The sequence below is a fragment of the Rhineura floridana genome, chromosome 4 (genome assembly GCF_030035675.1).
Source record: "Rhineura floridana isolate rRhiFlo1 chromosome 4, rRhiFlo1.hap2, whole genome shotgun sequence".
Lineage (NCBI taxonomy): Eukaryota > Metazoa > Chordata > Lepidosauria > Squamata > Rhineuridae > Rhineura > Rhineura floridana.
In genome coordinates this window covers 186755794-186783116 of record NC_084483.1, presented here as the reverse complement: position 1 = coordinate 186783116, position 27323 = coordinate 186755794, and the positions used below count along the sequence as shown (strand labels likewise).

At 44.2% G+C, this 27323-nt stretch overlaps 1 protein-coding gene across 1 annotated transcript in view; it reads left to right on the top strand.

The window, feature by feature from the left end:
• Positions 1-27323, top strand: part of POLR1B (RNA polymerase I subunit B) — a 33284-nt gene that overhangs the window by 1943 nt on the left and 4018 nt on the right. The window contains exons 2-12 of the mRNA XM_061625520.1: positions 851-1018; positions 8105-8251; positions 8961-9093; positions 11400-11536; positions 12262-12485; positions 13248-13419; positions 20006-20177; positions 20901-21182; positions 22688-22821; positions 23273-23443; positions 25351-25507. Coding sequence (XP_061481504.1) covers positions 851-1018; positions 8105-8251; positions 8961-9093; positions 11400-11536; positions 12262-12485; positions 13248-13419; positions 20006-20177; positions 20901-21182; positions 22688-22821; positions 23273-23443; positions 25351-25507 — 1897 coding nt within the window. The remainder of the gene's footprint in view (positions 1-850; positions 1019-8104; positions 8252-8960; positions 9094-11399; positions 11537-12261; positions 12486-13247; positions 13420-20005; positions 20178-20900; positions 21183-22687; positions 22822-23272; positions 23444-25350; positions 25508-27323) is intronic.

Genomic DNA, 27323 nt, shown 5'->3' with positions numbered 1-27323 from the left:
TACAAGCTAGGGTTCCATTTAGATTTTTCATAACCCTTGTTTTAAAGGAGCTACATTGTTGCCAGTTAGTTTCTGGGCCCAGTTTAAGGTGCTCATGGTAGTGATTAAAGCACTAAACGACTTGGGTCCAAATATCTGAAAGTCTGTCTCTGTCTCTACAAACCCTCTCGGGTGTTGAGATCAGCAAAAGGGGCCCTCTGGGTAGTTCTGCTGCCCTCTGAAGCTTGGGGATGGTGGCCTGGGAGAGGGCATTCTCTGTGGCGGTCCCTAAATTGTGGAACTCCCTCCCCACGGAGGTCCATTTGGTAGCTTTACAGTACAGTTTTCAGTGAAAGCTGAAGATGCACCTCTTTACACTAGCCTTTGTCACCTGAGATGGATATTTGTAGGACCCACCCAAATTTTTTGTTACCTTCTGATTTAAGTTGATTTTAATGATGTATTAAAAACAGTGTATTATTTATGTTGTTGTTGTTGTTACTATTATTTAAGCCATTTCTATACCGCTTAATATATATAAAAATCTCTAAGTGGTGTACAGAAGATAAAACAGCAAATATTATAAAATATCATAAAACCACAATACAAATGCATACATAATACAAATTAACAAATAAATATTAAAACAATTGCCTTGCACTTCTCCACTCTCAATCTCCTGGCTCCCACCCAGGACTTCACCCATCCACCCTGGCTCTCACCCAGGGTCCAACACACAGAAATCGCCCCCAAAGTCTCAAAAGCCATGGATAATAAAGTCATAATAATTAATAATAGATTATTTAGTCCCTTTCTATTTGTAATCAGCATTGGTAACGTGTGGATTTCTCTCACTCTTCCTCTCTTTTAGGCCATTCCACCTTTGGAGTTTGCTTTTAAGAATGATCGGATCACGTTGGCTATCGTGGGGGCTGTCATCAGTCCTCCTATGGTACCAAAAGGGAGTATATGTAAAGAGCTAAAAGTTTACCCGGCAGAATGCAGGGGACGCAGAAGCACCTACCGGGGAAAACTGATTGTAAGTAACTTTAAGGAACAAATTGTAAAGGGATTAAACAATGCTTTAGGGTTTTGTGGCGGAGTCCTATGAACTTTAGAAATCCAAGATATGTAGAGACCTGGTTAGAGATATGAAGGCACTGTGGGGGGGGGGATGTGATGCGTCCTTCCCTGGCTCTCCCTGTCAGGTTCCTACCTGCTCGTGGTTACTGCCTGTCTCTAGGCACCACCAGGGACTCCACCAGTCCGGACCGCTCTCTTATGATTTCTCTCCCCGCTCTAGCACAGATCTCAACAGATCCCCCTGCTAGGCAACCACCAGTAACGTCCCAATACTAGTATTCCCAGAGACTCTGAATACTGTATTGTTATTCTCTTCACCGCTGCCACCATTTGTTACAGTTCCCCTTCAGCCTTGGTCATTACCTTACCCTCCCTTCTGGTCTGTGAAACCCCAGCCAAGGATCAGGCCTTTGGTAAACCAAATTAAGTATTTATTACAGATAACAAAGCTAACAAGATTAACAAGATTTCTTCTTAAGGCACATAAGCATATGGTTTTACTCAATACTAATCCGAACTCCACCTCCCTCCTTCTCCACTCTCTCCTGGCAAACAACTCTCTCAAATTCACACCACATCCACCTATCAACATCCACCTCTTTCTCTTCTCCCCCCCCAGATTCCACAATTCACCACCTCACATTCACCCAGATTTACCTGTCATCCTTTCATTTATACTGTCAGCCATTTTAAACATTCAGCCAATCATCAAGCATTCTATTGCCCATTCACTCCCCCTCCTCTTTCACTACTTACCATGTATACTCTAAACAACCAGCACTTACCATATATACACTAATATATAGGAACATCACATTTCCCCCCCCTTAAACAACGGCAGAGTATTATTCCTGTTCCAGGATTTATACGTCGCGTTAACAAATAAAAGTCTCTATGGGGAAAATGTCTTTCTTTGTTCCTCTGTCTGGTCACGTCACTGCAGTCCCAGCCACTTGCCTGGAAAGTCTATCGGCCAGTACATTGTCCTTGCCTTTGATGAACTGGAAGTCCACTTGATAGTCCTGTAGGCCCCAGGACCACCTCTGCAGCATAGTGTTATGGTTTTTCATAGTCTGCAACCATAACAAGGCCCGATGATCCATAGTCACTGTGAATCTTCGTCCCCACACGTATGGGCGCAACTTGTTCAGTCCCCACACGACCGCTAGGCACTCCTTCTGGACCGACGAATAGTTTTTCTCCCTCGGCGTCAGCTTGCGACTCAGGTACGCCACTGGATGTCTGGTGCCTTCTCTCTCCTGTAGCAAGACGACTCCCAGCGCCAGGTCCGACACATCTGTAGCCACGATGAATGGTTTCTCATAGTCTGGTGCTATTAATATGGGTCCTTGGCACAAGGCTTGCTTCAGTAGATCAAAAGCCTTCTGACATTCATCCGTCCATACCACACGCTCAGAACACTTCTTCTTTGTTAATTCATCCAAGGGGGTTGCTATTTCCCCAAAATTTCTCACAAACTTCCTATAAAATCCAGCCACACCCAGAAATGCCCTTACTTGTTTTTTGGTTAAGGGGATCGGCCACGCTTGTATTGCCTCCACCTTGCTCCATAAGGGGGTGATTTTCCCACTCCCCACCTTATGTCCTAAATAGATTACTTCCTTTAGTCCAAACTGGCATTTCTTAGCTTTTATTGTGAGGCCTGCTTTTCTTAAGGCCTCCAATACTGTTGTCAGGTGTTGGACATGCTCAGGCACCAACTTGCTGAAAATGGCCACGTCATCGATATAGGCCACTGCAAAATCTGACATGCCTCGCAACACAGTATTGATTAGCCTCTGAAATGAACTTGGTGAGTTCCTTAGTCCCATGGGTAAGGTCACAAACTCATATAACCCATCTGGTGTACTGAAGGCAGTTTTGGCTCTGGATTGCTCATCTAGTTCCATTTGCCAAAATCCTTTACAGAGATCTAGTGTAGAGATAATGGTTGCTGCCCCCAATAACTCTAACATAACGTCTACCCTAGGCATAGGATACGCATCTGGGACAGTAATTTTATTGATTAGCCGATAATCAATGCAAAACCTTGTCGTTCCATCTTTTTTCGGAACCAGGACAATACTTGAGGCCCAGGGACTGATGGATTCCCTGATCACTCCTAATTCCAGCATATCTTCCACCTCCTTTTTGATCTCATTCAAAACTTTCCCATTCGCATGGTACGGAACAGATCTGATTGGGGCATGATCTCCAGTATCAATGGAATGTATAACTATACTGGTTCGGCCAGGTTTGTTGCTAAAGAGATTCCTATAGGTTTTCAAAACTCTCAGAATCTCTTCTTTTACTTCCTCCTCTATCTCCTCTGACCGTTCCACTTGATCTACCCCTCCTTTGTCTTTGCTTTCCTGTACCAAATCTGGAAGTTCAGGCCCACTTCCCTCAGGGAATAAGGTAACTTGCAATACCTTTGCATCCCTGGTATGGTAAGGCTTTAACATATTTACATGAACCACTTTGCTTTTGTTTAATTGGTCTGTGGTGATTACATACGTCACTGTGTCAAGCCTTTCTCTGATGGTATATGGTCCTTCCCAGTTAGCCTGTAATTTGTCATGTTTCCTGGGTATGAACGCCATAACCATATCTCCCACATCATACACACGTTCTCTGGCTGTTCTGTCATACCAGTAACTTTGCTTCTCCTGTGCATGACTCAAATTCTCTTTCACCACTTCCATCATTTGTTTCATTGGTTCACATTCATCCTTTCTCTCAGCAGGCATCCACAGTCTATATAAAATCCCATTCTCACACACAACTTGATTCCTCAGTTTGTCAGTGAAAGGAATCTGTTGGGCCAGAGCCTGTTCCTTTATTTGATTCAAACTGGTATCGTTATGCAGCTCTTCCCTGAATTGATCTGCTTATTTCGTATCAGAGACCACCTGATACAGTTTGTCTTTTTCAGCAGGCCTGCTAGTGGTTGCTATGGTGACCTGAGGCTGGTTAACAGATTCCACCCTGTTTGTTTCAGCCCCCCTTAATATGGCTTCTTTTTCTCTGCCAATTTGCTGTCTGGTCACTACATAGATCTTTCCTTGGGCGCCCATTACATCCCTTCCCAGTATTACTGGTTCTTGTTGCTGGGCATTAATGCCTACTTTATATTGGCCCTCTCGGCCTCTCCAAGTCATTTCCACCAGGGCCACAGGCAAACTTTCTGGTTGACCCCTCACTCCTTGGATAGTCACAGTTTCCTGAGGTAATATTACCTCAGATTTTATTAAATCTGGCCTCAGTAATGTCTGAGCGGCACCAGTATCAAGCAATGCCCAATAAGTTGCCCCTTGTACACTCACTTCCTCTCTCAGACTTGAATCAAGGTCTGTTACTTCTGTCCAGTTTATCTGGCAAAACTGAACCTTTTTCGCTGTTTCTAAAGCCTTGGGCTCTGTTTTCACTGCCCTTGTCTGAGCAGGATTACTAATGGGGTTGGCAACCTCACATTGAAAACGTAGGTGCCCTGGTCTACCACATTTGTAGCATAATTTCTCCTCACTTTTAGGGTACACAGATCCACTCTGGGGTGTCCTGTGCCCTTCAGATTTTAATGGAGGACTCACTCGCTGTGGTACCACATCCCTTCTGCCAGCACTATATGGTCTGGGTTTAAACTCTCTTGATGTTTTCCCCACCCAGCCAGTTCTATTGGAGGCGAAGTGATCCGCCAGCTCTGCGGCCTCCTGCACCAATGTAGGGGAACGGTCTTTGACCAGGAGCCTTATTTCTGGTGGTAACTGATGGTATAATTGATCCAATATCATGAGGTTTTTCACCTCTTCCACTGACTGAGCTTTGGCACTACTCATCCACTTTCCAAATATATCCATCAACTTTGCTCCCAGTTCCACAAAAGACCTCCCTGTCTGTATCTGGCAGTTTCTGAAAAGCTTTCTAAAATAATCAGGCCCCAGTCTGAATCTTTTAAACACTGCTTCTTTGAATTCAGCATAGGTGACGGGCCTGTCTGAGGGGAAATATTGGTATACCTCAGCCAATTCCCCTTTAATCAGGTTTGATAAATACTGCATGTATTTATCTTCAGGTAGCCCCCACAACTGAGCTGCTTTTTCAAAGGTACTGAGGTAAATTTGAGGATCTTGACCAGGCTCATAGACAGCAAAGTCCTTTGGAGTAATTTTTATTCTTGCTCCATCTCTGTCCTTTCTTGTTTCATCAGAATGAAACTTCTCTCTTTCAAATTTTAACTTTTCTACTTGTAATTCGGCATCCACTGCTCGTTGTTTCTCCTTCTCCTCAAACCCCATTCTCATTTTCTCAGCTTCCATCCTCAATCTCTCAGCTTCCAACTCTCGCTGTTTATCTTTTTCCTCAGCCTCCATCCTCAATCTCTCAGCTTCCAACTCTCTCTGCTTGTCTTTTTCCTCAGCCTCCATCCTCAATCTCTCAGCTTCCAACTCTCTCTGTTTTTCCTTCTCTGTACCTTCCATCCTCAACTTCTCTCTCAAGTACTCTATATAAGCGGGATTGCTTAAATATCCTTCTGGGGTCTCTTCTCTGACAGGTTGTTTTTGCTGGGCAGTTGCAAATCCTATAAGTGCTACCCTCAATTCATCTACCCCTTTACCCTCATGAGGTAAATTGAATGTTATGCACTTCTCCACCAGCTCCTCCCTTTTCATTTTTATGTATTCAGCCATGGTGTTTGAGTTCACTCAATCTTTGCCACACACTCTTTGCCAGTCACTCTCACAAGAAATCTTGTTTTGTTATTTCTGTTTGCCACACAACTATTAGGGATTGTCTAGTACTCTGAATACTGTATTGTTATTCTCTTCACCGCTGCCACCATTTGTTACAGTTCCCCTTCAGCCTTGGTCATTACCTTACCCTCCCTTCTGGTCTGTGAAACCCCAGCCAAGGATCAGGCCTTTGGTAAACCAAATTAAGTATTTATTACAGATAACAAAGCTAACAAGATTAACAAGATTTCTTCTTAAGGCACATAAGCATATGGTTTTACTCAATACTAATCCGAACTCCACCTCCCTCCTTCTCCACTCTCTCCTGGCAAACAACTCTCTCAAATTCACACCACATCCACCTATCAACATCCACCTCTTTCTCTTCTCCCCCCCCAGATTCCACAATTCACCACCTCACATTCACCCAGATTTACCTGTCATCCTTTCATTTATACTGTCAGCCATTTTAAACGTTCAGCCAATCATCAAGCATTCTATTGCCTATTCACTCCCCCTCCTCTTTCACTACTTACCATGTATACTCTAAACAACCAGCACTTACCATATATACACTAATATATAGGAACATCACAGGGGAACCTGAAATATTCAGGGGAAAGCTTTTTTTCCTTTTGGGGGGAATAATAAGAAAAAAATGGGGTTTTCCCCATTTTTCCAGTTTTTTTCTGGGGTTTTCCATTTATGTACCTTGTGCCATAATACGTTGGAGATAAGTGTACTCTGTCTGGCATATAAGGTGAGCTGTTAAGGCAGCACATGGAACTTAAGGCTCCTAATAATCTGTTAGCTGCTGCGTCCTTCAATCAGCGTGAACCACGGTTAATTTTTAAGATTCTTACAAACATTAATCTTAATACTAAATATTAAGTAGCTCCAGCCCAGAGTTTGCCCATCCCTCTTGTAAGCATGGTTGCAAACACTGGCTTGTAATATGTAGCATTAAGAATAGTTTGCAACCATTTTTGTAGATTTGCACATGTAAACCAAACCATGGTTAGCCTGAAAAGGAAAGGAGAACGTGCACACAAGCAGGGACAGCAGGAGGGAGCATGTGAGACTTCAGAGTGGTCATTAATATCTCTTGATCATGGTTAGAAAAACAGGCAGTGCTTCATTTGCACTAGGCCACACTCTGGTCTTTCAGAAAACTTGGATAAGTTTCACGCCTGGTGTCTAACTAGACATCATAGCAACTTAGGAAGATGCCTTCTGCCGAGCCACGGCAGTATAGCTCAGTACTGTCTATACTGACAGGCAGCTGTTCTTTATGGTTTCAGGCAAGGGTCTCTCCCAACCCTATTTGGAGATGCCAAGGATTGAACCTGGGACCTTCTGCATACAGCCCTTCCCCATCATTGAGAAGTTCCAAAGAAATCCCCAGCCCCAAGTCTATTTAAACGTTTGGCTGCCTGTGAGTGACCAGACCCAGTTTAAGGGGTTAATACTAGTATACAAAGCCCTACATGACTTTGGACCCAAGTGCTTGAAAGAGTGCCTTCACCAATAACTTCCAACCTAAAATTTGTGGTCTAGGGTAGGGAGAGGCCCTGGTTATGGTCCTATCAGTAGGAACAGTAGGGCGGATGGGGACCCAAGACTGGGGATTCTCAGCTGTTGCACCCTGGTTAAGGAACTCCTTCCTAAGGGAATCGGACCATTCAGGCAGAATGTTAAGACTTTGTTTATTGGTCCAAGCATTTAGAACATTATTTAGGGACACTGCAGATATTATCTTTTGTCCCTTAACTGTGATTTGCTTGAAGTTCGAATCGTTTTTCTACATAGTAATTTATTATTATTGCCACCCTGGGCTCCTGCTGGGAGGAAAGGTGAGATATAAATCAAATGATAGATAGAGAGATTGATTGATTGATTGATTATAGGAATATAAGAAGCTGCCTTACACAGGGTCAGACCACTGGTCCATCTAGCTCAGTATTATCTGCACTGACTGGCAGTGACTCTCAACTGGTTTCAGGCAGGGATCTCTTCCAGCCGTATCTGGACATGCTGGGGATTGAACCTGGAGCCTTCTGCATGCAAGGCACATGCTCTACCACTGAGCTACAGCCCTTCCCTGTTGTTACTGGCCTTGGGCTCTCTTGGACAGAATTTAACACAATAAATAAATATATTACAGGTGGTTTTTCTTTAGGCACAATATTTTTCACCTTTGTAAGATTTTTACAGTGTAGCTATTTCACTGAGCAGAGAGCCATATTCTTTCAGTGATTATTTAGAGCAGACATCTTTTTTAAAAAAACAAACTTATTTTCCTTCCTATATAGGCTGATGTCAGCTGGGCAATGAATGGTATCCCTAAAGGCATTATAAAACAGTCCCTCGGAAATGCTCCAATTATGGTGAAGTCCAAACTTTGCAATCTGCATGGCCTCTCTCCCAAAGCACTCATTCAACACCATGAGGAGGAAGAGGTATTGCTGGATTTCCTTCATTTGGCTTTCTAGTTTTATGTGAAGCAAGAGAGAGCGAATGTTGTGTTCTATTAGTGTTCTGGTGTGTCTCCTTCAAAAGTCAGTTGTACCAGGGATGTTTTCTCTCCCTTTGGGGAAAAGTATCCATTGACTTCTGTGAAGGCCTAGGACTGCTATTATTATTATTATGTATTTTGTACATGATTGTGATTTGTTTATGTTTTAAAAAATCAATGGAAAATTTGGTAACTTGCCTTGAGTATTCCCTAAATGGAATGGACAATGCAGGTTATAAATATTTTAATGAATAAAAAAAATAAACTGGGTTCCATAGAAATATATGTTACAATGTCTGATCTGATTATAATTAGAAGATCATATGCACTTCACAGCCTCCTTCACTCTTGCATGGACATTTCCCCTCTGCACCAAGCTACAGTTTCTAATTGCAGTTCAAAATGACTTTGCAAACTATGGTTTTGGCAAAAACATGGTTAGACTAGGTAGCGTATATCTCCACCAAACAGTAGTTAGGAGTGCCCATCTTTTTTGTGTGTGTAACACACTCCAACCAAAACAATTTCAGAATGAACAAGTGTGCCCTTCACTTACAGACTCAATGACATTTGCCTTTGTTGGTCCACTGAAACTTATTTGACCGATTTACCAACTCAGTCTTACAGCCCTGTTAAATGTTTTTTCCTGGCAGGAAATGGGAGGTTATTTCATAATTCATGGTATAGAAAAGGTGATCCGAATGGTGATTATGCCAAGGCGCAACTTTCCCCTTGCCATGATAAAACCAAAATGGAAATCCAGAGGCCCTGGTTACACAAAATACGGTATTTTTTTTCCTTACAAAGTAACTTAAAACAATTCTCTGTGTTGTGTTTTGTTAAATGTTTATTTCATCAGACAAGAGGATAAACATTGTAAGGACAGAGCTAATGCTGCTGTTCTTGTGTTTGGTCTAATTCAGGTAGTTATGCATTACTGACTCTGTTAATTTTTCTAGAGATCTTTGCAAATATTGTTTTACCACTTCGATGTTTGCTCCCCTTGTCTCCTTTTGGGAGGAAGAGCGAGATAGACATTCATGAAGTAAATGAAAATTATTATTATTAAATTGTTTTTGGAAACTTCTGAAGTTGAAAACCTCTGTGTAAGTTAGTAAACTGGTTACGCTTGCATCCTGCTCTTATGTGGGCCTAGCTCTTGTTTCCCATCCAACGAGCAGATTCGGTCCTTTTGCATCTACCTGCAGTAATGCTGCAGCACCAGTGGTGCTCAGACCTTTCACTTGGCCCTTCATCACATCTGTCTGATACCCTGTTTTGTCTGAAAGCCAGGCTCCACCTTTTTGACAAATGGCAAGTCATTAGTGGCCTTTACAATCTGTAGGCTGATCATGTACATCATCTTAATGCAGAGGAAGCCAACGTAGCCAGATGTTGTTGGACTCCCACCTCCCATCAATTGGCCATGCTGGCTGGAGTCCAACAACATCTGGAGGACACCACATCGGCTTCCCCTCCCTTAACAGTAATTCCTTTCTCATGTCAGTCTTAATCCTGTGCAGCAGCTTGAGGCAAGGGCAGCCTTGTAGATCAGGTCCATCAACTGTACATTAAGTGAGCACCACATTGAAGGTGCAGTCCTCCACTCTTGGGAGGGACCGTCCTAGAGGTTATGGGCTTTTTTCAGCTCTCCTTTTCCAAAGCTAGAGCTGGAAGTCTGCCCTGGGAGAGGGAGATCCAACACTGCAAGCCTTCTACCTGTGGCTGTGGAAAGGTCTGCTGCTGGTGATAAAAGGGGAATTTTGGGGGAGAGACTCTGGATTCACAGAAGCCAAAGGCCTCCCGTTCTCCCAATGTGCCCCTGGAGCAGGGGGGAAACTATACCAGCCCTGGCTTTATTTCTTTCCCATTGGCAGCAAAGTGCCTGAGAAGAGGGGGTGGGAGGACAAATGACACTCCCCTTTTCTTCTCTTCCAGCGAGAGCCTTTGGTGGTTCATCTGCCTTTGATTCTCCCTCCTCTGACCCGGTAGGATTATTCTGCCGACTTTCACAGACACTTTTATAAAGCAGGAGGTGCCATAGCTCGTGGGCCAGAGCACATGCTTTGAATGCAGAGGGGTGCAGATTCATTTCCCAGCATCTCGGTTGGCCAGACTGGAAAAGAGCTCTGGCTGAAAGCAGTGGTGGGGAATCTCCAGCCTGCTGTCCCAGCTGGGCCCATTCAGGCTGTTTTGGGTGAGCCACAACCACCTTTCTTGTTCCTGATGCCATATGATGTTAGGCATGGGGAAAGTTTGGAAAACAAGTTCAAGCTGCATTTGCAAAGGAAGTGCACCCCCATTCTTCCTTTGCAGCTGCAGCTTGATGATGCAATTGCCTGGAGTCGCATGACTTCAGGTGATTGACAAGTGGGGAGAACTGCAGAATGTTGGCCATTTTGGATCCTGTCCGCTGGCTAGATCTTGTTTCCCACCCCTGCCTTAGGGTCTCTGCCACTCAAAGCAGACAGTGCTGGCTTTGATGGAACAGTGGTTTGACTCTGTACAAAGCTAGCACGTGCTTTCAATTTTTCTCCCCCCCCCTTTCCTAAAAACATACATGGTGTTGTAGCTGAATTAAGAACCATTCCTTGCATATGTGACTTGTCATGATTAGGCATATGCCTTCTCAATTTTGTAGCAGTTTTGATTTCTTTACCAAACCTATTATCTTGCAGATGTGGGTGTTTTTTAAATGTGTATATGTTTATTCATAGCTTTTGCATTTCAAAAGGCTGATTAATTTTGTGAGTAATCAAGTCATTATTGCAGGTAGTTATATCAAATATTATATATTTGGTGATTCAAATGTGTGTGAATAGGGCCTTATTATATCAAGGTCCAAACTAATTTCCTATCTTTGATGATTGCTGAGGTTAAATACTAGGTAAACTGTGCATGACTTCCTCTTTTGCTCATAAAAATTAACCATGACATTTTATTTTATTCAATTTATTAGTCGCTTTTCTTCGCAAAAGTGAATCCAAAGCATTCACTCAGATACTGATGCTTAGGTTTTTGTTGAGTTAAGCAGTATATAAATCTTGCTTAAATAAATAATGCTAAGGTTTGCTTCCTTTGGATGGTGCTAGGTATCTCAATACACAGCGTTAGAGATGAACACACAGCTGTTAACATGACCCTTCACTACCTTGAAAATGGCACGGTAATGGTAAACTTCGTTCATCAGAAAGAGCTGTTCTTCATTCCACTGGGATTTGTACTGAAGGTATTTCAGCTGTGCTATCTTCTTAGAACCCTTGCAACATTTTAGGTTGTCCTTTTTCCAGGAGACATACAATAACTTTGCAAAGAAGTGCCCGAAGTTATTTGTCCACCTGCTTATACACACTGGTCTAAATTATTTGTGGCATGCAGAAACAGCCTGAAAGGAGAGGCAGGGAACTCTTCCATTTTACAAAGACTTTCTGTGCTTAGTTGCCTAGAGTCCATTTTTACTCATTGCAGGTTCAGGTAGGCAAGTGGCTATTTACCCTAATAGGGAAAGACTTTTTATTTAACTGTATGTAATTTATTACAAAAATGCATTCAATTCAAGTTTACATTACATCCATCCGTACTGATGCCCTTGTATGATGCAAATTCTAGGAAAGAATAAAAAGAGTTCTAATTTTTCTGAAATATTTCTATTGAGCTGATTCTTCCATCCCATAATTATTTATATTGAGTTATTCTGTTCAATAAAGTCCCAGATTTTCCTCTTCCACTCGTCTATTGAGGGTATTCTGTCTGTTTTTTTCAATGCCACTGTGATCACTATGCAAGCTGCTATAAGCATATGAATAACGAAATACTATGATTGCATAGTGTCATACTTTTCAATGTTACAGCATTACAGGCTTTCAAAATGGTGGTGCTTTTAGTGATTCCTGCCTAATGTGTTCCTGCCCCCCCCCAACTCATTTCTTTCAACCTTTTCTTTCTCTGCTCCAGGCATTAGTTAGTTTCCCAGATTTCCAGATTTTCCAGGAGTTGATTAAAGGAAAAGAAGAAGATATGTTCTATAAGAATTGTGTGTCTCAAATGCTGCGGCTGGTAGCCGAGGACGGCTGCATGACGCAGAAACAGGCCCTCATCTTCCTGGGGCAGCGCTTCAGGGTGAAACTCAACCTTCCTGACTGGTACACCAGTGAACAAGTTGGAGAGTTCCTTTTTGAGTATGTCTCCCCATATTCGTAATTTAAGTTTTTATCTTCCTTTGAAATACCAAGGGCCATATTCAACCAGCTTGTTGCACTAGCAGAAGCCTGCGCAAGGATTCCCGATAGTGCAGTGGGACTCCCCCTTGTCCCCCTGTGCCCCTCCCCAAATCGACTCTGGAGGGTCAGGAGAATCCCTAGAACAGCACGCAGGGGCCGTAGAGGAGAGTTCATTCCATCAGGAAAGGAGAAATCCTTGTGCTGACAGAACAATCTCATTAGCACTACTTTGAATACAACGTGTTCTGATTCAAATAAGACTCTAGTGCAGGGGTCCCTAACCTTTTGGGCCTGGGAGCTCATTTGGATTTCTAAGGGTTGAATCAAGGTAAATCATTGCGCAAGCAGAATGTCCTCTCGCCCCCGGCACCACCCCAGATCAGCTCTTGAGGGTTGGGGGGGGAACCCCAGAAAAGATTTGGGACATGCTTGCATTGCATTCCGCCCCAATCCAATGGAATACTGACTTTCTTCCAATAAAGAAGGCTCCTGCCAGGAGGAACGGCATGATATAAATCAAATAAATAAATAAAAGAGGACATTTACCAACGCTGATGTCAAGGTGGCTCCCCCTGCCTCCAAGCCTAGGCTGTATTGTTTAAAGCACCAAGCACAAGCTGTAAAGACAGCATGTGTTAAAATGACTGCAGAGCTTGGGTTTTGGAGTAATGAATGCTGCTTGGTTAAAAATGGTGATAAAACCACATGTTGCTTCCACAGGCAGTGCATCTGCATACACCTGAAGACCAAAGCTGAAAAGTTCTACCTGCTTTGCCTCATGACGCGAAAACTATTTATTTTAGCTAAAGAAGGCTGCATGGAAGAGAATCCTGACAGCTTAATGAATCAAGAGGTGCTCACCTCAGGGCAACTTTACCTCATGTTTTTAAAGGTACTTCTTTCAGGGTGGTTCTCCTTTTCCCTCCCTCCAAAAATATTGCCAGAAACCATGCTGTTAATACTTACCAACAGTGCTGATATTTCTTGCCTAGCATGCAGGCCACAGGTTTCCTGACTGCAGTGTTACATCCAGCTCTTGTGGTTCTCACAAAAATTATTTCTATTATGAATTTTGCAACATTTATAGGCTACCCTATTACTGAAAACTCCTCTGGGCAGCTTAAAAAGGTAAAGGTGTCCCCGCACTTGTAGTGCGAGTCGTTTCTGACTCTTAGGGTGACGTCTTGCGACGTTCTACTAGGCAGACTGTATATATGGGGTGGGATTGCCAGTTCTGTCCCCGGCCTTTCTTTACCCCCTAGCATATGCCGGGTATGCATTTTACCGACCACAGATGGATGGAAGGCTGAGTGGACCTCGACCCCTTTTACCGGAGATTCGACTTCCTCCTTCCGTTGGAATCGAACTCTGGCCATGAACAGAGCTTCGGCTGCTTATGAGGATTAAAACAAACAAAATTGCTGTAAAAATAACAAAAAGCAACCAATGTCACACCATGAAAAAAATCACAAAAATCAAGTTAAAGGGGAGAAGGCAGGTTTTGAAGCAACAAATCACCTTAAAACTGAGGGCAAAGGGATAAAACCCACAGGGCTAAAATAGTAGAATCTGGGGATAGGCAATGTGGTGCCCTCAAGCTGTTGTGGACTACTACTCCCATCAGCCACAGCCTGTGTGGCCCATAACCAGGGATGATGGGGGTTGTAGTCCACAGCCTTTGGAAGGTCCATGTTGGCCACCCCTGATATAAACCATGCCCTAGGGTTGTATCCAGAGTAGACCCATTGATAGTACTAGTGTCTGTGAACTTAGGTTCATTAATTTCAATGTGTCTAAGTAAACTTTAATTTTGGATACATCCATAAGGCCTAGAAAAATGAAAAGGTCTTTGCCTGCCTGGCACCACCAGAAAAAGATTAAAGTATGTGTCAGGAAGGGCTTTCTGTTGTTGAAGGGCCACTCCTGAAAATAGTAGAATATGAAATTATTGAAGGTTTCCTTGGATAAAATAACTGCACTGGATCAGTCCATGGCAAGAACTGTGGCTTCTTATCCTGGGTTAGTTATGTCTGGCAGTTTAGTGTTCAAGTAGTAATGCTTGGGGTTCTGTTCTGTGTGATGAAGCCAGAGAAGGAAAAATACTATCCCGATTTGCTTCCTTGTAGTGATTTCTCACTGATAACCTGCTTCATACTCCTCCTTTGACAGGTCAGATCTGAGCCCAGGGACAAAAACGCAGCTTCCTCTTGCATACCTGAAAGCACTTCAGCGTGAAAGCCAGCAATATCCCAGTGGGCTGGTTCAGTGGTGACTTTGAACTATGGCTTGGCCCTACATGAACAAGCTTTAAGGGCCCTCAGGCCTGCGTGCTTCCCATTTGCTCTTGCAATGCAACTCCCTCCCTCTGGCGAAACCAAAGCTTGCCATTTTTGTCTGAACCAGCAAACCCTGGCTTGTGCTTGCCCTGCAAATCAGGATTGGAAACCCAGAATCACTCCAGTCCTCAATCGCAAGAACTTCAATTGACAAGCCATTGTTTTGTCAAACTGTGTTAGTCACAAGCCAGGGAGGGAGCGGTAGAAAAACCAAGGGGAGAAGGAAGCATTCTACTGCAAGGGTCCTTCAAAGGTGGGTTCATGTTGCACCAAACTGTGGTTTAAAATTGCATCTCAACCAAGCTAATGTGGCTGTCAGCTGCAGTTTTGATTTCCCCGTTTAAGTTGCGTATCTGTTGTAACCTAGGGTCTGTATATTTGGCCACATCATTGAAATCTGCATTGGTAGTGGTATAATGCATTTGGCAATAGGATGTAAAAGTTCAATTGCATATGTACATAATACATATTGCCATTTTGTTTATGGGCCCAATTCAAGATGCTCACATTAGTGTTTAAAGCCCTAAGCGACTAGACCCCAAATATCTGAAAGTCTACCTCCTTCCCTACAGACCCACTTGAGTGTTAAGATTGGCAGAGGGAGCCTCTGGGTAGTTTCACCACCCTCAGAAATGTGGGTGGTGGTGGCCCAGGAGAGGACATTCTCTGTAGCAGCCCTTAAGTTGTGGAATTCCCTCCCCACAGATGTGCATCTGGCACCTTAGAATCATAGAATACTAAAGTTGGAAGGGGCCTATAAGGCCATCAAGTCCAACCCCCTGCTCAATGCAGGAATCCAAATCAGAGCATTCCCGACAGATGGCTGTCCAGCTGCCTCTTGAATGCCTCCAGTGTCAGCCCAATCCCTCTCTAGGTAATTGGTTCCATTGTCGTATGGCTCTAACAGTTAGGAAGTTTTTCCTGATGTCCAGTCGAAATCTGGCTTCCTGCAACTTGAGCCCATTATTCCATGTCCTGCACTCTGGGACAATCGAGAAGAGATCCCGGCCCTCCTCTATGTGACAACCTTTCATGTACTTGAAGAGTGCCATCATATCTCCCCTCAGTCTTCTCCAGGCTAAACATGCTCAGTTTGTTCAGTCTCTCCTCCTAGGGCTTTGTTTCCAGTCCCCTGATCATCTTTGTTGCCCTCCTCTGAACCCGTTCCAGTTTGTCTGCATCTTTCTTGAAGTGCGGAGACCAGAACTGGATGCAGTATTCAAGATGAGGCCTAACCAGTGCTGAATAGAGGGGAACTAGTACTTCACGCGATTTGGAAGCTATACTTCTGTTAATGCAGCCTAATATAGTATTTGCCTTTTTTGCAGCCACATCACACTGTTGGCTCATATTCAGCTTGTGATCAACAACAATTCCAAGATCCTTCTTGCATGTTGTACTGCTGAGCCAAGTATCCCAAATCTTATGTGCGTTTAGTTTCTTTTTCCTAAGTGTAGAACTTTGCATTTATCCCTGTTGAACTTCATTCTGTTGTTTTCAGCCCAATGCTCCAGCCTATCAAGGTCCCTTTCAATTTTCTTTCTGTCTTACACGGTATTAGCTATGCCCCCCAACTTTGTATCATCTGCAAATTTGATAAGCATGCTTTGTACCTCCTCATCCAAGTCGTTAATAAAAATGTTAAAGAGCACTGGGTCCAGGACCGAGCCCTGTGGTACCCCACTCGTTACTTCCGCCCAGTTTGAGAAGGAACCATTGATAAGCACTCTTTGAGTATGATTCTGGAGCCAACTGTGGATCCATCTGATAGTTGTTTCATCCAGCCCACATTTAGCTAGCTTGCTGATAAGAATATCATGGGGCACTTTGTCAAAAGCTTTGCTGAAGTCGAGATATATTATGTCCACAGCATTCTCATAGTCTATGAGGGAGGTTACCCGATCAAAAAATGAGATGAGATTAGTTTGGCAGGATTTGTTGTTCATAATTCCATGTTGGCTCCTAGTAATCACTGCATTGCTTTCAAGGTGCTTTCAGATTGACTGCTTTATAATCTGCTCCAGAATTTTTCCAGGGATTGATGTTAGGCTGACTGGTCTGTAGTTCCTCGGTTCCTCCTTCTTGCCCTTTTTGAAGATAGGGACAACATTAGCTGTCCTCCAGTCATCTGGCACTTCACCAGTCCTCTTATGATTTCACAAAGATAATAGAGAGCGGTTCTGAGGGTTCTTCAGCCAGTTCCTCCAATACTCTAGGATGCAGTTTATCGGGCCCTGGAGATTTGGACTCGTTCAAAGTGATTAGGTATTCCTTGACCATTTATCAATCTCAAGCTCCAATCCTGCCCCTTGTACTTCATGTTTCCCAGAAGGGTCATAGACCCTTTTTTGGGAGGACTGAGCCAAAGTAGGAATTGAGCACTTCTGCCTTTTCTTTGTCATCTGTTATCATTTTGCCATCCTCATTGAGTAGCTGTGCCACCATTTCTTTTCTCTGTCTTTTACTATGGACATACCTGAAGAAAGCTTTTTTGTTGCTTTTAGCATCCCTTGCTAGCCTCAGCTCATTCTCAGCTTTAGCCTTCCTGACACCATCCCGGCAATTCCGTGATACCTGCCTGTACTCTTCCTTTGTGGCCTGGCCTTCTTTCCACTTCCTGTATGTGTCCTTTTTTGTTTTCAGGTCATCTCTAAGCTTTTTGTGAAGCCACATTGGCTTCTTCTGTTGTTTCCCCCCTTTTTTCCTTGTTGGAGTTGCTTGCCATTGTGCTCTTAGAATTTCCTTTTTTAGAAACTCCCACCCATCTTGGACTCATTTTCTCATTAGGGTGGCTTGCCGTGGAACCGTACTTACAATTGTTCTGAGTTTATTAAAATTAGCTTTCCTGAAGTCCAGGGTGCACGTATGGCTACTCTCAGCTTTTGCTTCTGTTAAAATCAAGAATTCAAGTATGGTGTGGTCACTTTCCCCCAGAGTTCCCGTAACTGCCACTTCATCCACCAAATTATCTCTATTGGTTAGAATCAAGTCCAGGATAGCTGATCCTCTGGTTGCTTCCTCCACTTTCTGTAGGAGGAAGTTATCTCCAACACAAGTCAGAAATTTCTTGGAGGGGCCGTGTTTCGCAGAGTTTGTCTCCTAACAGATATCGGGATAATTGAAGTCCCCCATTGCTACTACATCATGCCTCCTTGAAACATTGGCAATTTGCTTTTCAAAAGTTACATTCTCATCTTCTCCTTGATTGGGTGGTTGGTAGTAGACTCCAAGCACCACATTCCTTTTATTACTTGCCCCATTAATTTTAATCCAGATACTCTGGGTGGATCTACCAAGCTCATCTTCCTATATTTCTGTGTAGGGATATATATTTTTAACATATAGCTCGACTCCACCTCCCTTTTTATTCCTTCTGTTCTTTTTGAACAAGTTATATCCTTCAATTGCTGTATTCCAGTCATGGGAGTCATCCCACCAAGTTTCAGTTATACCTATCAAGTCGTAATTGCCCTCCTGTATTAAGAGTTCAGGTTAGTCCTTCTTGTTTCCCATGCTCTGCACATTAGTATACAGACATTGAAGACCATGTGATTTATGGCTTGGTTTCCTTACTACATTTTTCTGAGGGCTGTTACTGGGCCCTATTAGAGCCGATCTCTCTGGTCCCACTACTGTGCACAAGCCTTCATCAGTTGTTACCACCAAGTTTACATCTCCCTCCCCTTTAGGATTCAGTTTAAAGACCTCCTGGTGAACTTCTCCATGCTGTAGCCAAACGCATTCTTCCCAGTCCTTGTGAGATGCAACCCATCACTTGCCAGCAGTCCATCTTCCAGGAACCATAGCCCATGGTCCCAGAATCCAAATCTCTCATGTCTGCACCACCTTCGTAGCCATTCATTCACACTGAGTATTTTTCTTTCCCTTTCTACTCCTCTTCTAAGTACTGGAAGGATGGATGAAAAAACTATCTGGGCCCCAAAGTCCTTCCCAGAGCTTCAAAGTCTGATGCGATTTCTTCATAGCTCCGTTCGGTAGTATCATTTGTTCCCACATGGATGAGGAGCAAGGGATACCTGTTGGTGGGCTTGATGAGTGATGGCAACCTTTCCGTCACATCTCTAATCCGTCCTCCTGGTAGACAGCATACCTGGCGAGTCCACAGATCTTCTCGGCATACTTGGGTTTCGATCCCACGCAGTAGGGAGTCTCCCACTACTAGTACTCTTCTCATCTTGTTGTGGGGCATGGTTTCATTGTCCCTGCTTGATTGAGCTTGAGCCTCTTGCTTGTTGTCGCACAGGGTCTCCTGTAATTCTTCCACCACAGACAGTCCTCCAGTCTCCTCGAGTGGTTGAAAGCGGTTCCATAGTTCCACTGGTGAAGGGTGTCTTCTAGCTCTTCTGCTCCTGTCACCCTTTCCCACAGAGTTTCCTCCACTTCGTTATTCCTCTCCAAAGCAGTCTCCTCTTCTGCTACCACATGCTGTTGCTCCTCCGCCTCCACGTCTCTTTGCTGCCGTTGTTCCAGCGTTCTGTCTAAGAACTCTTTATCTTCTTGTATAGACTTCAGTGTAGCCACCCGCCGTTCCAGGCCTCTCACCTTTTCTTCCAACAGTGCCACGAGCTTGCACTTGTTGCACATGTACACCATGTTCTCAGGCAAGAAAACAAACATGGCACACACCTTGCAGGTCGCAACCACTGGAGAATCCTTCCCGTTCATACTCTCTTCTACCTTTTGTTTCTTTCTAACTACTTGTTTTGGAGTGGCCTGTGCTTTGTCCTGTCCTACTTCAGGGTAAAGCTTTGTGGTTTGATGTACAGCTTTCAGCATATGCTGAAGACACACCTCTTTATCCTGGCCTTTGACACTTGAGACATATGTTTTTAGGACTATTGTTTTAAACTATTCTTAATATTGTATTTTCAAGTTGCTGTAACTTGCCCATGGACCTTATGGTGAAGGGTGGGTAAATAATCAAATAAATAAGAAGAATTGTAGAAGTTTCACTGGGAGGCCGTTTGAGAGAGGCCCGGTGCAGATGGGAGACTTTTTCCGCTGTCCTTGCGTTGGTGCAGGAACATTTCTTGCCCCACACTGCCTTGTAGCATGGCCAGTTTATATCGAAATGTTTTGTGTCTGTCCTTGAAGCTTTCTCTCTCGTTTTTATTATCACAGGAGAAGATGGAAACTTGGTTACAGTCTGTGAAAATAGCCTTAGATAAGAAAGCTCAGAAGTCAAGTATAAAGATTACTTCAGAAAACATGATGAAGATCCTTGGCATGGGAACAGACCTTACAAGGATGCTTGAATATTTCCTTGCCACTGGTAACCTGCGCTCTAAAACAGGTAAAAATGTTGGAAGCCTTGTAGTTGTAATTCGTTGTTTTCATGTAGGAGCCCCCCTTTGAAATTCTTTTGTTCAGGTATAATCACCTTAAGATCAGTAGCAGTGTAGACTGAAATGTTCTGCCATCGGTATCTGAATATTGTGATCTCTGATGTCAGATTTGTGTTCATTGGTTCTTTGTAGAGTCTGGCCTGTTTGTCCTGTGTGGAATGCAAAAGGCCATTACTGACAAAGCTGCCCCTGAAACTGACTGTTTCTGGGATCAACCACCAATACAATGCCTAGGGCAGGGGTGGGGAACCTGTAGCCCTCCTGACATTGTTGGACTACAGTCCCTTTCATTTGTGACTGTTGGCCTTCCTGGAATGGAAACATCCAGAGGACCACAGGTTTCCCAGCCCTGGCCTGGGAGCTGGGGTTAGAAAAGGAGATTAGAGAGGCCTTGCTGTACGCGCAGAAGCTCTTGCTTGCACCCACACACCTTTTGAATCCTGACCCTGAGTTTTACCTCCTCTATTTTTAAAAAAATATAAAATCCTGGCAGGTGTTTACTGAGTATGCAGGGAGGAATAAATGCAGAAGTGGTTGAATATTTGGCAAATATCACATAAGTCAGTGGATGTTGTTGTTAAAACTGCTACTGTGGGCGAAGAATTGTTCTTAAACTAATTTTCAGAAGATCAAAACTGATTTTTCTGCCGCCATCTCTTTCCTGTTCCAAGGTCTGGGCATGCTTCAAGGTTCCGGTCTCTGTGTGGTAGCAGACAAGCTGAACTTTATTCGCTACCTCTCCCATTTCCGCTGTGTGCACAGAGGGTCAGATTTTCTCAAGATGAGAACCACCACTGTACGCAAGCTATTGCCGGAGTCCTGGGGCTTCCTTTGCCCTGTCCACACACCGGATGGAGAACCTTGCGGTTTGATGAATCACATGACAGCTCCATGTGAAATAGTTACACAGGCTTTGTACACAATCTCCCTGCCGCCCTTGCTTTGCTGTTTGGGTAAGCATGGATCACTTTGGCCTATTTGAAACGTTTGCAGGAAAAGAAAGTCTAAAATGAGTATGTCCGCCCTTCTATGCAGACAGAGATGCTTATAAAGCAATGGTTTTCAAACTGGTTCTGGGCACCCTGAAATTCCTTGGGAAAGTATCTGGGTTCCTCAATGAGAAGAACAATTATAGCACACGCACGATTCCTTGAACAGCACTTTCCCAGACTACCGGTCTTTCCTTGCAATCTGCAGTCACAAGAGTGTTAGTTGTATCCCTTGAGTCATGCTGGACAGCAGTGAGGCCCAACAGGCCTTACCAGTGGCCCAGTTAGTACTGAACATGTGTCCTAGCCTAGAAACATGTTCCAGAAGCCTCTGCAACGTACAGGAGCTTCATGGCAGAACACAGAAGATCCTTGGCAGGCAAGTGGAGGTGGAAGGGATCTTCTGAAAGTTCAAACCTTGGGAAAACGAGGGCCATCGCTTAGTGGTGAAATCCATGCATAACAAGCATATGGCCCCATGCTCAACTCCTAGCATTTTCCACAAAAAGGATCAGACAGCAAGTGATGGGAAAGAACTCTGCAGATGACCCTAGAGGGACACAGCCAGTCAGAGGAGACAGTGCTAAGCTAGATGGACTAATGGACTGATTCCATACAAGGCAAGGTCCATATTTGAACCACTGGCTTAAACCACGTGATTGCTGGCTGCAGGATGTGATCAGGCATGGCCTTTTCTTTTCTGCAATCCAGTACTTGATCAGTGACTTTCAACAACTGGCTCCAAGACTACATTACTGAAATATATTTCTGCAGCCTATTGTTAGAATGCAAATAAGATTATCTCTCTTGCTGAACCCATGACCCTTTGGCTCAAACGAAACACTATTTTGTCAGTGCTTCACACTGTCTTTCAAATGAACTAGAAATCTTTTCCAACATGTCAGTTTTTTAAACGGAAGAGAAATTCTAGGGTCATACATGAATATTTCTCACTGCAGAGCAGGGCTGGGGAATCTTTCAGCCTATGGGCCGCATTCTGTTCTGGGCAACCTTCCGAGGGCCAGGAAAGAGTGGTGGGTGGAGCCAAGGCAAAAGTGGGCAGGCCCACAAATGTAAATTTTACCTTTTCACAGTCAGCTAGTTTCTATACACACCCGCACATCCTTCTTTCCCTTTCATCCAGACAAGCAGCAGGCATATCGGAGTTCAAGGACACATTGAAGCCAGGCAAAAATACCCTGGGTGCAAACCAGGGTCCATGAGTGGTGTGGTCTTGAGAGAGTTCTGAGGGCCAAATAGAGAGGCATGGAGGGCCACGTTTGGCTCCCAGGCCTCAGTTTCCCCCACACCTGCTGAAGAGAGATGTAATAGAAGCTCTTCAGTTGCAATAAAGCCCTGCTACATATTTTGTGTAGCCACTAGTAAAATGTTAGATCTGTTTGCTTCCTGAAGGGTGCTTGTAGGTGGTGGTGTTGATGCACTAACTATTGCTGTACATTTTTCCTTAGGTGTCACTCCAGTTGATGGCATGCCAAGCCAACCCTACTCTGAATGTTACCCAGTTATGTTAGATGGCTCCCTGGTGGGCTGGATAGAGAAAGATCTGGCTCCTGGCCTGGTGGAGACACTCAGGCGCTTTAAGGTGAGCCTTGCTTGCACTGCAGTGCTTAAAAGTCTCCATGCTCTGGAGAACATCTTGTAGCATTTTTGATGATCAAGTGGTCTTTAGCTATATTTGCCCTTCAGAATTAGAAGATTCCCCTGCTGTGTCATTTTCAGCTTCAAAATTCTCACCATTTAATTAAACCTCTTGTTCCTCGCTCCTTCCGTATTTCTCACTCTTGCTCTGTTTTCTCTTTTCATTTGGCCCTATTACTTGTGTGTGCTTGGCTCTCTGTCGCTTTGGTTGAAGGATACAAAATGTTAATGTTTTATATGCTTTTTTCTTCCGTTGGCTTAATGTATTTATGTTTATGTTTTTAAATGGAAGTTGCTTGGAAACCTTTTATGTTACAAGCGACTAATACGTTTAATAAATATTAATAATAACAAAAATAAAATTGACTCTTCTTTTGTTGATTATGTGCTAATAGGCAATGCAAGAAAAGAAAATTCCGGTTTGGACAGAGGTGGTCCTTATCCCAATGACGGGAAAGCCCAGCCTTTACCCAGGGCTCTTCATTTTCACCACCCCTTGTAGGATGATGCGTCCTGTACAAAATTTGGCCCTGGGAAAAGAAGAGTTGATTGGCACGATGGAACAGGTAACTGTGATGTTCCTATATTAATGTATATATGGTAAGTGTTGGTTGTTTAGAAGATACATGGTAAGTGGAGTGAAAGAGGAGGGGGGGTGAATGGGCAGTAGAATGCTAGATGATTGGCTGAGTGTTTAAAATGGCTGAACGTATAAAAGGAAGATTGAGTGTGGTGGATGAGGTGAAACTGAGTGGGTTGCTTGGTGGGGTTTAGAGAGTTGTTTGCCAGGAGAGAGTGGAGAAGGAGGGGGGTGGAGTTCAGATTAGTATTGAGTAAAACCATATGCTTATGTGCCTTAAGAAGAAATCTTGTTAATCTTGTTAGCTTTGTTATCTTTAATAAATACTTAATTTGGTTTACCAAAGGCCTGATCCTTGGCTGGGGTTTCACAGACCAGAAGGGAGGGTAAGGTAATGACCAAGGCTGAAGGGAAACTGTAACAAAGGGTGGCAGCGGTGAAGAGAATAACAATACCAGTATTCAGAGTCTCTGGGAATACTAGTATTAGGACGTGACTGGTGGTTGCCTAGCAGGGGGATCTGTTGAGATCTGTGCTAGAGCGGGGAGAGAAACAATAAAAAAGGACAGTCCGGACTGGTGGAGTCCCTGGTGGTGCCTAGTGACAGGCAGTAGCCACGCGCAGGTAGGAACCTGACAGGGAGAGCCAGGGAAGGGCCTCACAGTAACTGCGTACATACTGATCATAAAGAGATGATCTTGGGAATCTGTTTGGTGTATTTGAACAATAGTATCCTATCTGGGTCATTGAACTCCCTTGGGAGTTGTTTTCATAGGATCATAGATCTTGGAAGGGATCTTGGAGATCATCTAGTTCAACCTCCTTGCTCGGTGTAGGATGCAACTTAATATTGGTTTCGAAAGGGAAGGGCTGCTGGTCAGAGGTAAAGCATATACTCTGCATGTAAAAAGTCCCAGGTTCATTCCCTGACAACTCCAGGGCTGGGAAAGGCCCCTGCCTGAAATCCTAGAGAGCTGCTGCCAGGCAGCAGAGACTAGTGGTTCCCAGACTCTGGTCTATGACATGGCTTGTCTCTGGAATTGTAGTTGAAGATGGGAGATGGAACATCCATTGCACTTAATATTCATATTGATTTTAACTGTATTTTTATTGCTGCTTTTGTTTCTTAAATTGCGGAATGTGAGAAATGAAAGATGCAATAAATCACATTTTTTAAAAAAATCATCTAGCACAGCATATTACAACTGCTGCAATAGGCAGAAAGTCATTAACTGGTCCACCAAGACCCACGGCGAGTTTCAAGTGGTCCATGGCGTGAACCTCTGCTCTAGATGAACCCATGGTCTGACTCAGTCTCTTGGGGTATATAGGCATATGTCTCTCTTTCTATATGCTACTGCAATTTTCTATGTAATTTTGGCTTGCATAACTACTTTTTAAAAAGGCTGTGAACTAGACATTGTTATAAAGAGTCATTGCTAACAAGGTAGTCCGGTAGATATTGCACATCTGTGACCATTTATTCTGGGTGCTCGTGTTAGTAGTTCTGCAACCACAACCATTAGTATTGATTTTGCCAGACATGTTTTAATACTACTGTTGTACGTGACAGTCACCTTATCTTGTGGAATATTCCATCCAGCAGGAATATATTTAAAAATGATCTACCATTACCAAGACTGTTAAATCTGCTGTAGATAGCATTGAAGGTACTCTTTTGATTTTATGTGTTAAGACTTATTTTCTCTTTAATAACACAGGGTTGAATATTGCTGGTTTTGCTTTGTGCAGAAATCTTTTTTCCAAAAGCTTTGCTTGAATTTAATGTGCTTGGTTACCACTCATAGGAGCTAGAAGTAGCCCAGTGGGTTTAATCTGTTCTCCCAGTGATTGCTTCTGAAAGTGATATAAGCTGGACTCTCCTTATCCCAGGTCTTCATGAACATTGCTGTGTCTGAGGATGAAATCAAACCAGGGCTGACCACTCACCAGGAGCTCTTCCCCCACAGCATGTTAAGTGTGGTGGCAAGTTTCATTCCCTTCTCTGATCACAACCAAAGTCCCAGAAACATGTACCAGTGTCAGATGGGTAAGTATCTTTTTTTTTTTTACCCAGGCCTTTGGCACCTCTAGATGCATTTTTAGGACCCACCATATCCTTCTGATGTATGCTATTTTAACTGATCTTAATTTTGTGTTTTGTTGTGACCCATTCTGGGACCTTACAGTGAAGGGTGTGCAAGAAATCCTACAAATCAAAGGCTCATAGCAACATCATCCTCCAAGTGTGGATCCTTATGTAGCGAGATGGTTCCTGTCCACACCAGAGTGAAGGCATCAGCTGGCTTGGTGGGGGTGGGGGGGATAGCAAGGTTTGAAAAAAAAATAGACATTTGGAGGGGGGAAAGAACCCTAACAGGAGGGGGAACCTACAAACAGCCTGAGCGTAGTCAATGGATACACAATGCTGATTGATTGTCGGGAGAAACAGAGAACCAGGTTGGGAGAGGAATGGAACTGAGTATCATGGAAGGCCGATGGCCATGCTGGCTGGGGCTGATGGGAGTTGCAGTCCACCGCACCTGTAGGATACCAGATTGGTGAAGGCTGCTCTACACAGTACATAAATCTGATGGTGATGATAATATACTTTGTCTTATCTGTCCTCCCACCTACCCAAGCTTCTCCGTCCTTTCCGCCTCTCCTTTTCTCAGTCCGCTGCTTTCTGTGCCATTTCTTCACTTTTCCTTTGCATCCTGGTTTCTTGAACCCGATCCCTACTCACCTTCCTTACCTCTCCACGCAGCTCTTCTTTCTGGTCACATGCGAGACTTTCCCCCTATCAAAAACCAGTCTTTCACTGTCCTGGCAGGGGACGGGCTGTAGCTCAGTGGCAGAGCATCTGCCTTGCCTGTGGACGGTCTCAGGTTGAATCCCCAGCATCTCCAGGTGTAGCTGGGAGAGACCTGAGTAGTCTGAACCCTGGAGGGCCATTGCCAGGCAGTGTAGACAGTACTGAGCAAGATGGATCCCAACGATCTGACCCTGTAAAAGGCAGCCAGCTCCCTATGCTCCTAAATCAAATGGTTTGCAAATATTTTGTGGTTGGCAGTTTCACACTCTCAGCACCAGGGCCGGTGCCAAAGGGTGGCCAGGTCGGGCCCCGGCTGAGGGCCCCACGGCCCACAGGGGCCCTTGAAGGGCCCCTCGTTTGGGTGGGGGAGTAGTGCTCCCCTTATTGCAGGGAGGGAGCTTCCAGGCTGCCCGCCCGTTCCCTTGCTTCACCTACCTCTCCTGTTTTCTGCTGCTGTGCACGCTGTGCATCCAGGGTTGCCATCAACTAAGATGGCGGCGGAGGCTTCTTTAAGGAGCTGATGCCCCTACGGCCATCTTGGTTGATGGCAGGCATGCACATGCACATAGCATACAGCGCTTGCGTGCCATCAACCAAGATGGCGGCGGGGACATCAGCCCCTTAGAGAAGCCTCCACTGCCATCTTGGTTGACGGCAGCCCTGCACATGCTGCACGCACAGCAGCAGGAAACAAGGGAGGGAGGTGGAACAGGCAGGAGCTGCGCCCCCGGGGCAGTCTGGTGCCGGCCCTGCTGAGCGCCCGGACTGTTAAGAGAATTTTCTTCACCGTCAGACTTCATTTTGACATAACGAGCATGTACTAATGAAGTAAAATTGTCCTATCGTGAAAAAGACCACAGGAAGAAGGAAGGGAATTCTTCAGAACTTAAACCTCAGGTTGCAGGAGGCAGAGACCTGATGCTGGAAACTTTGGATTGCACATAGAGGGTCCTCACATATTTGAAATAAAGTCAATACGTGGAAGTGAATGCCTTAATGCTCTGTTATGAAACACAGGTGCCTTACATCAGCTCAGACTAATTTGTCCATT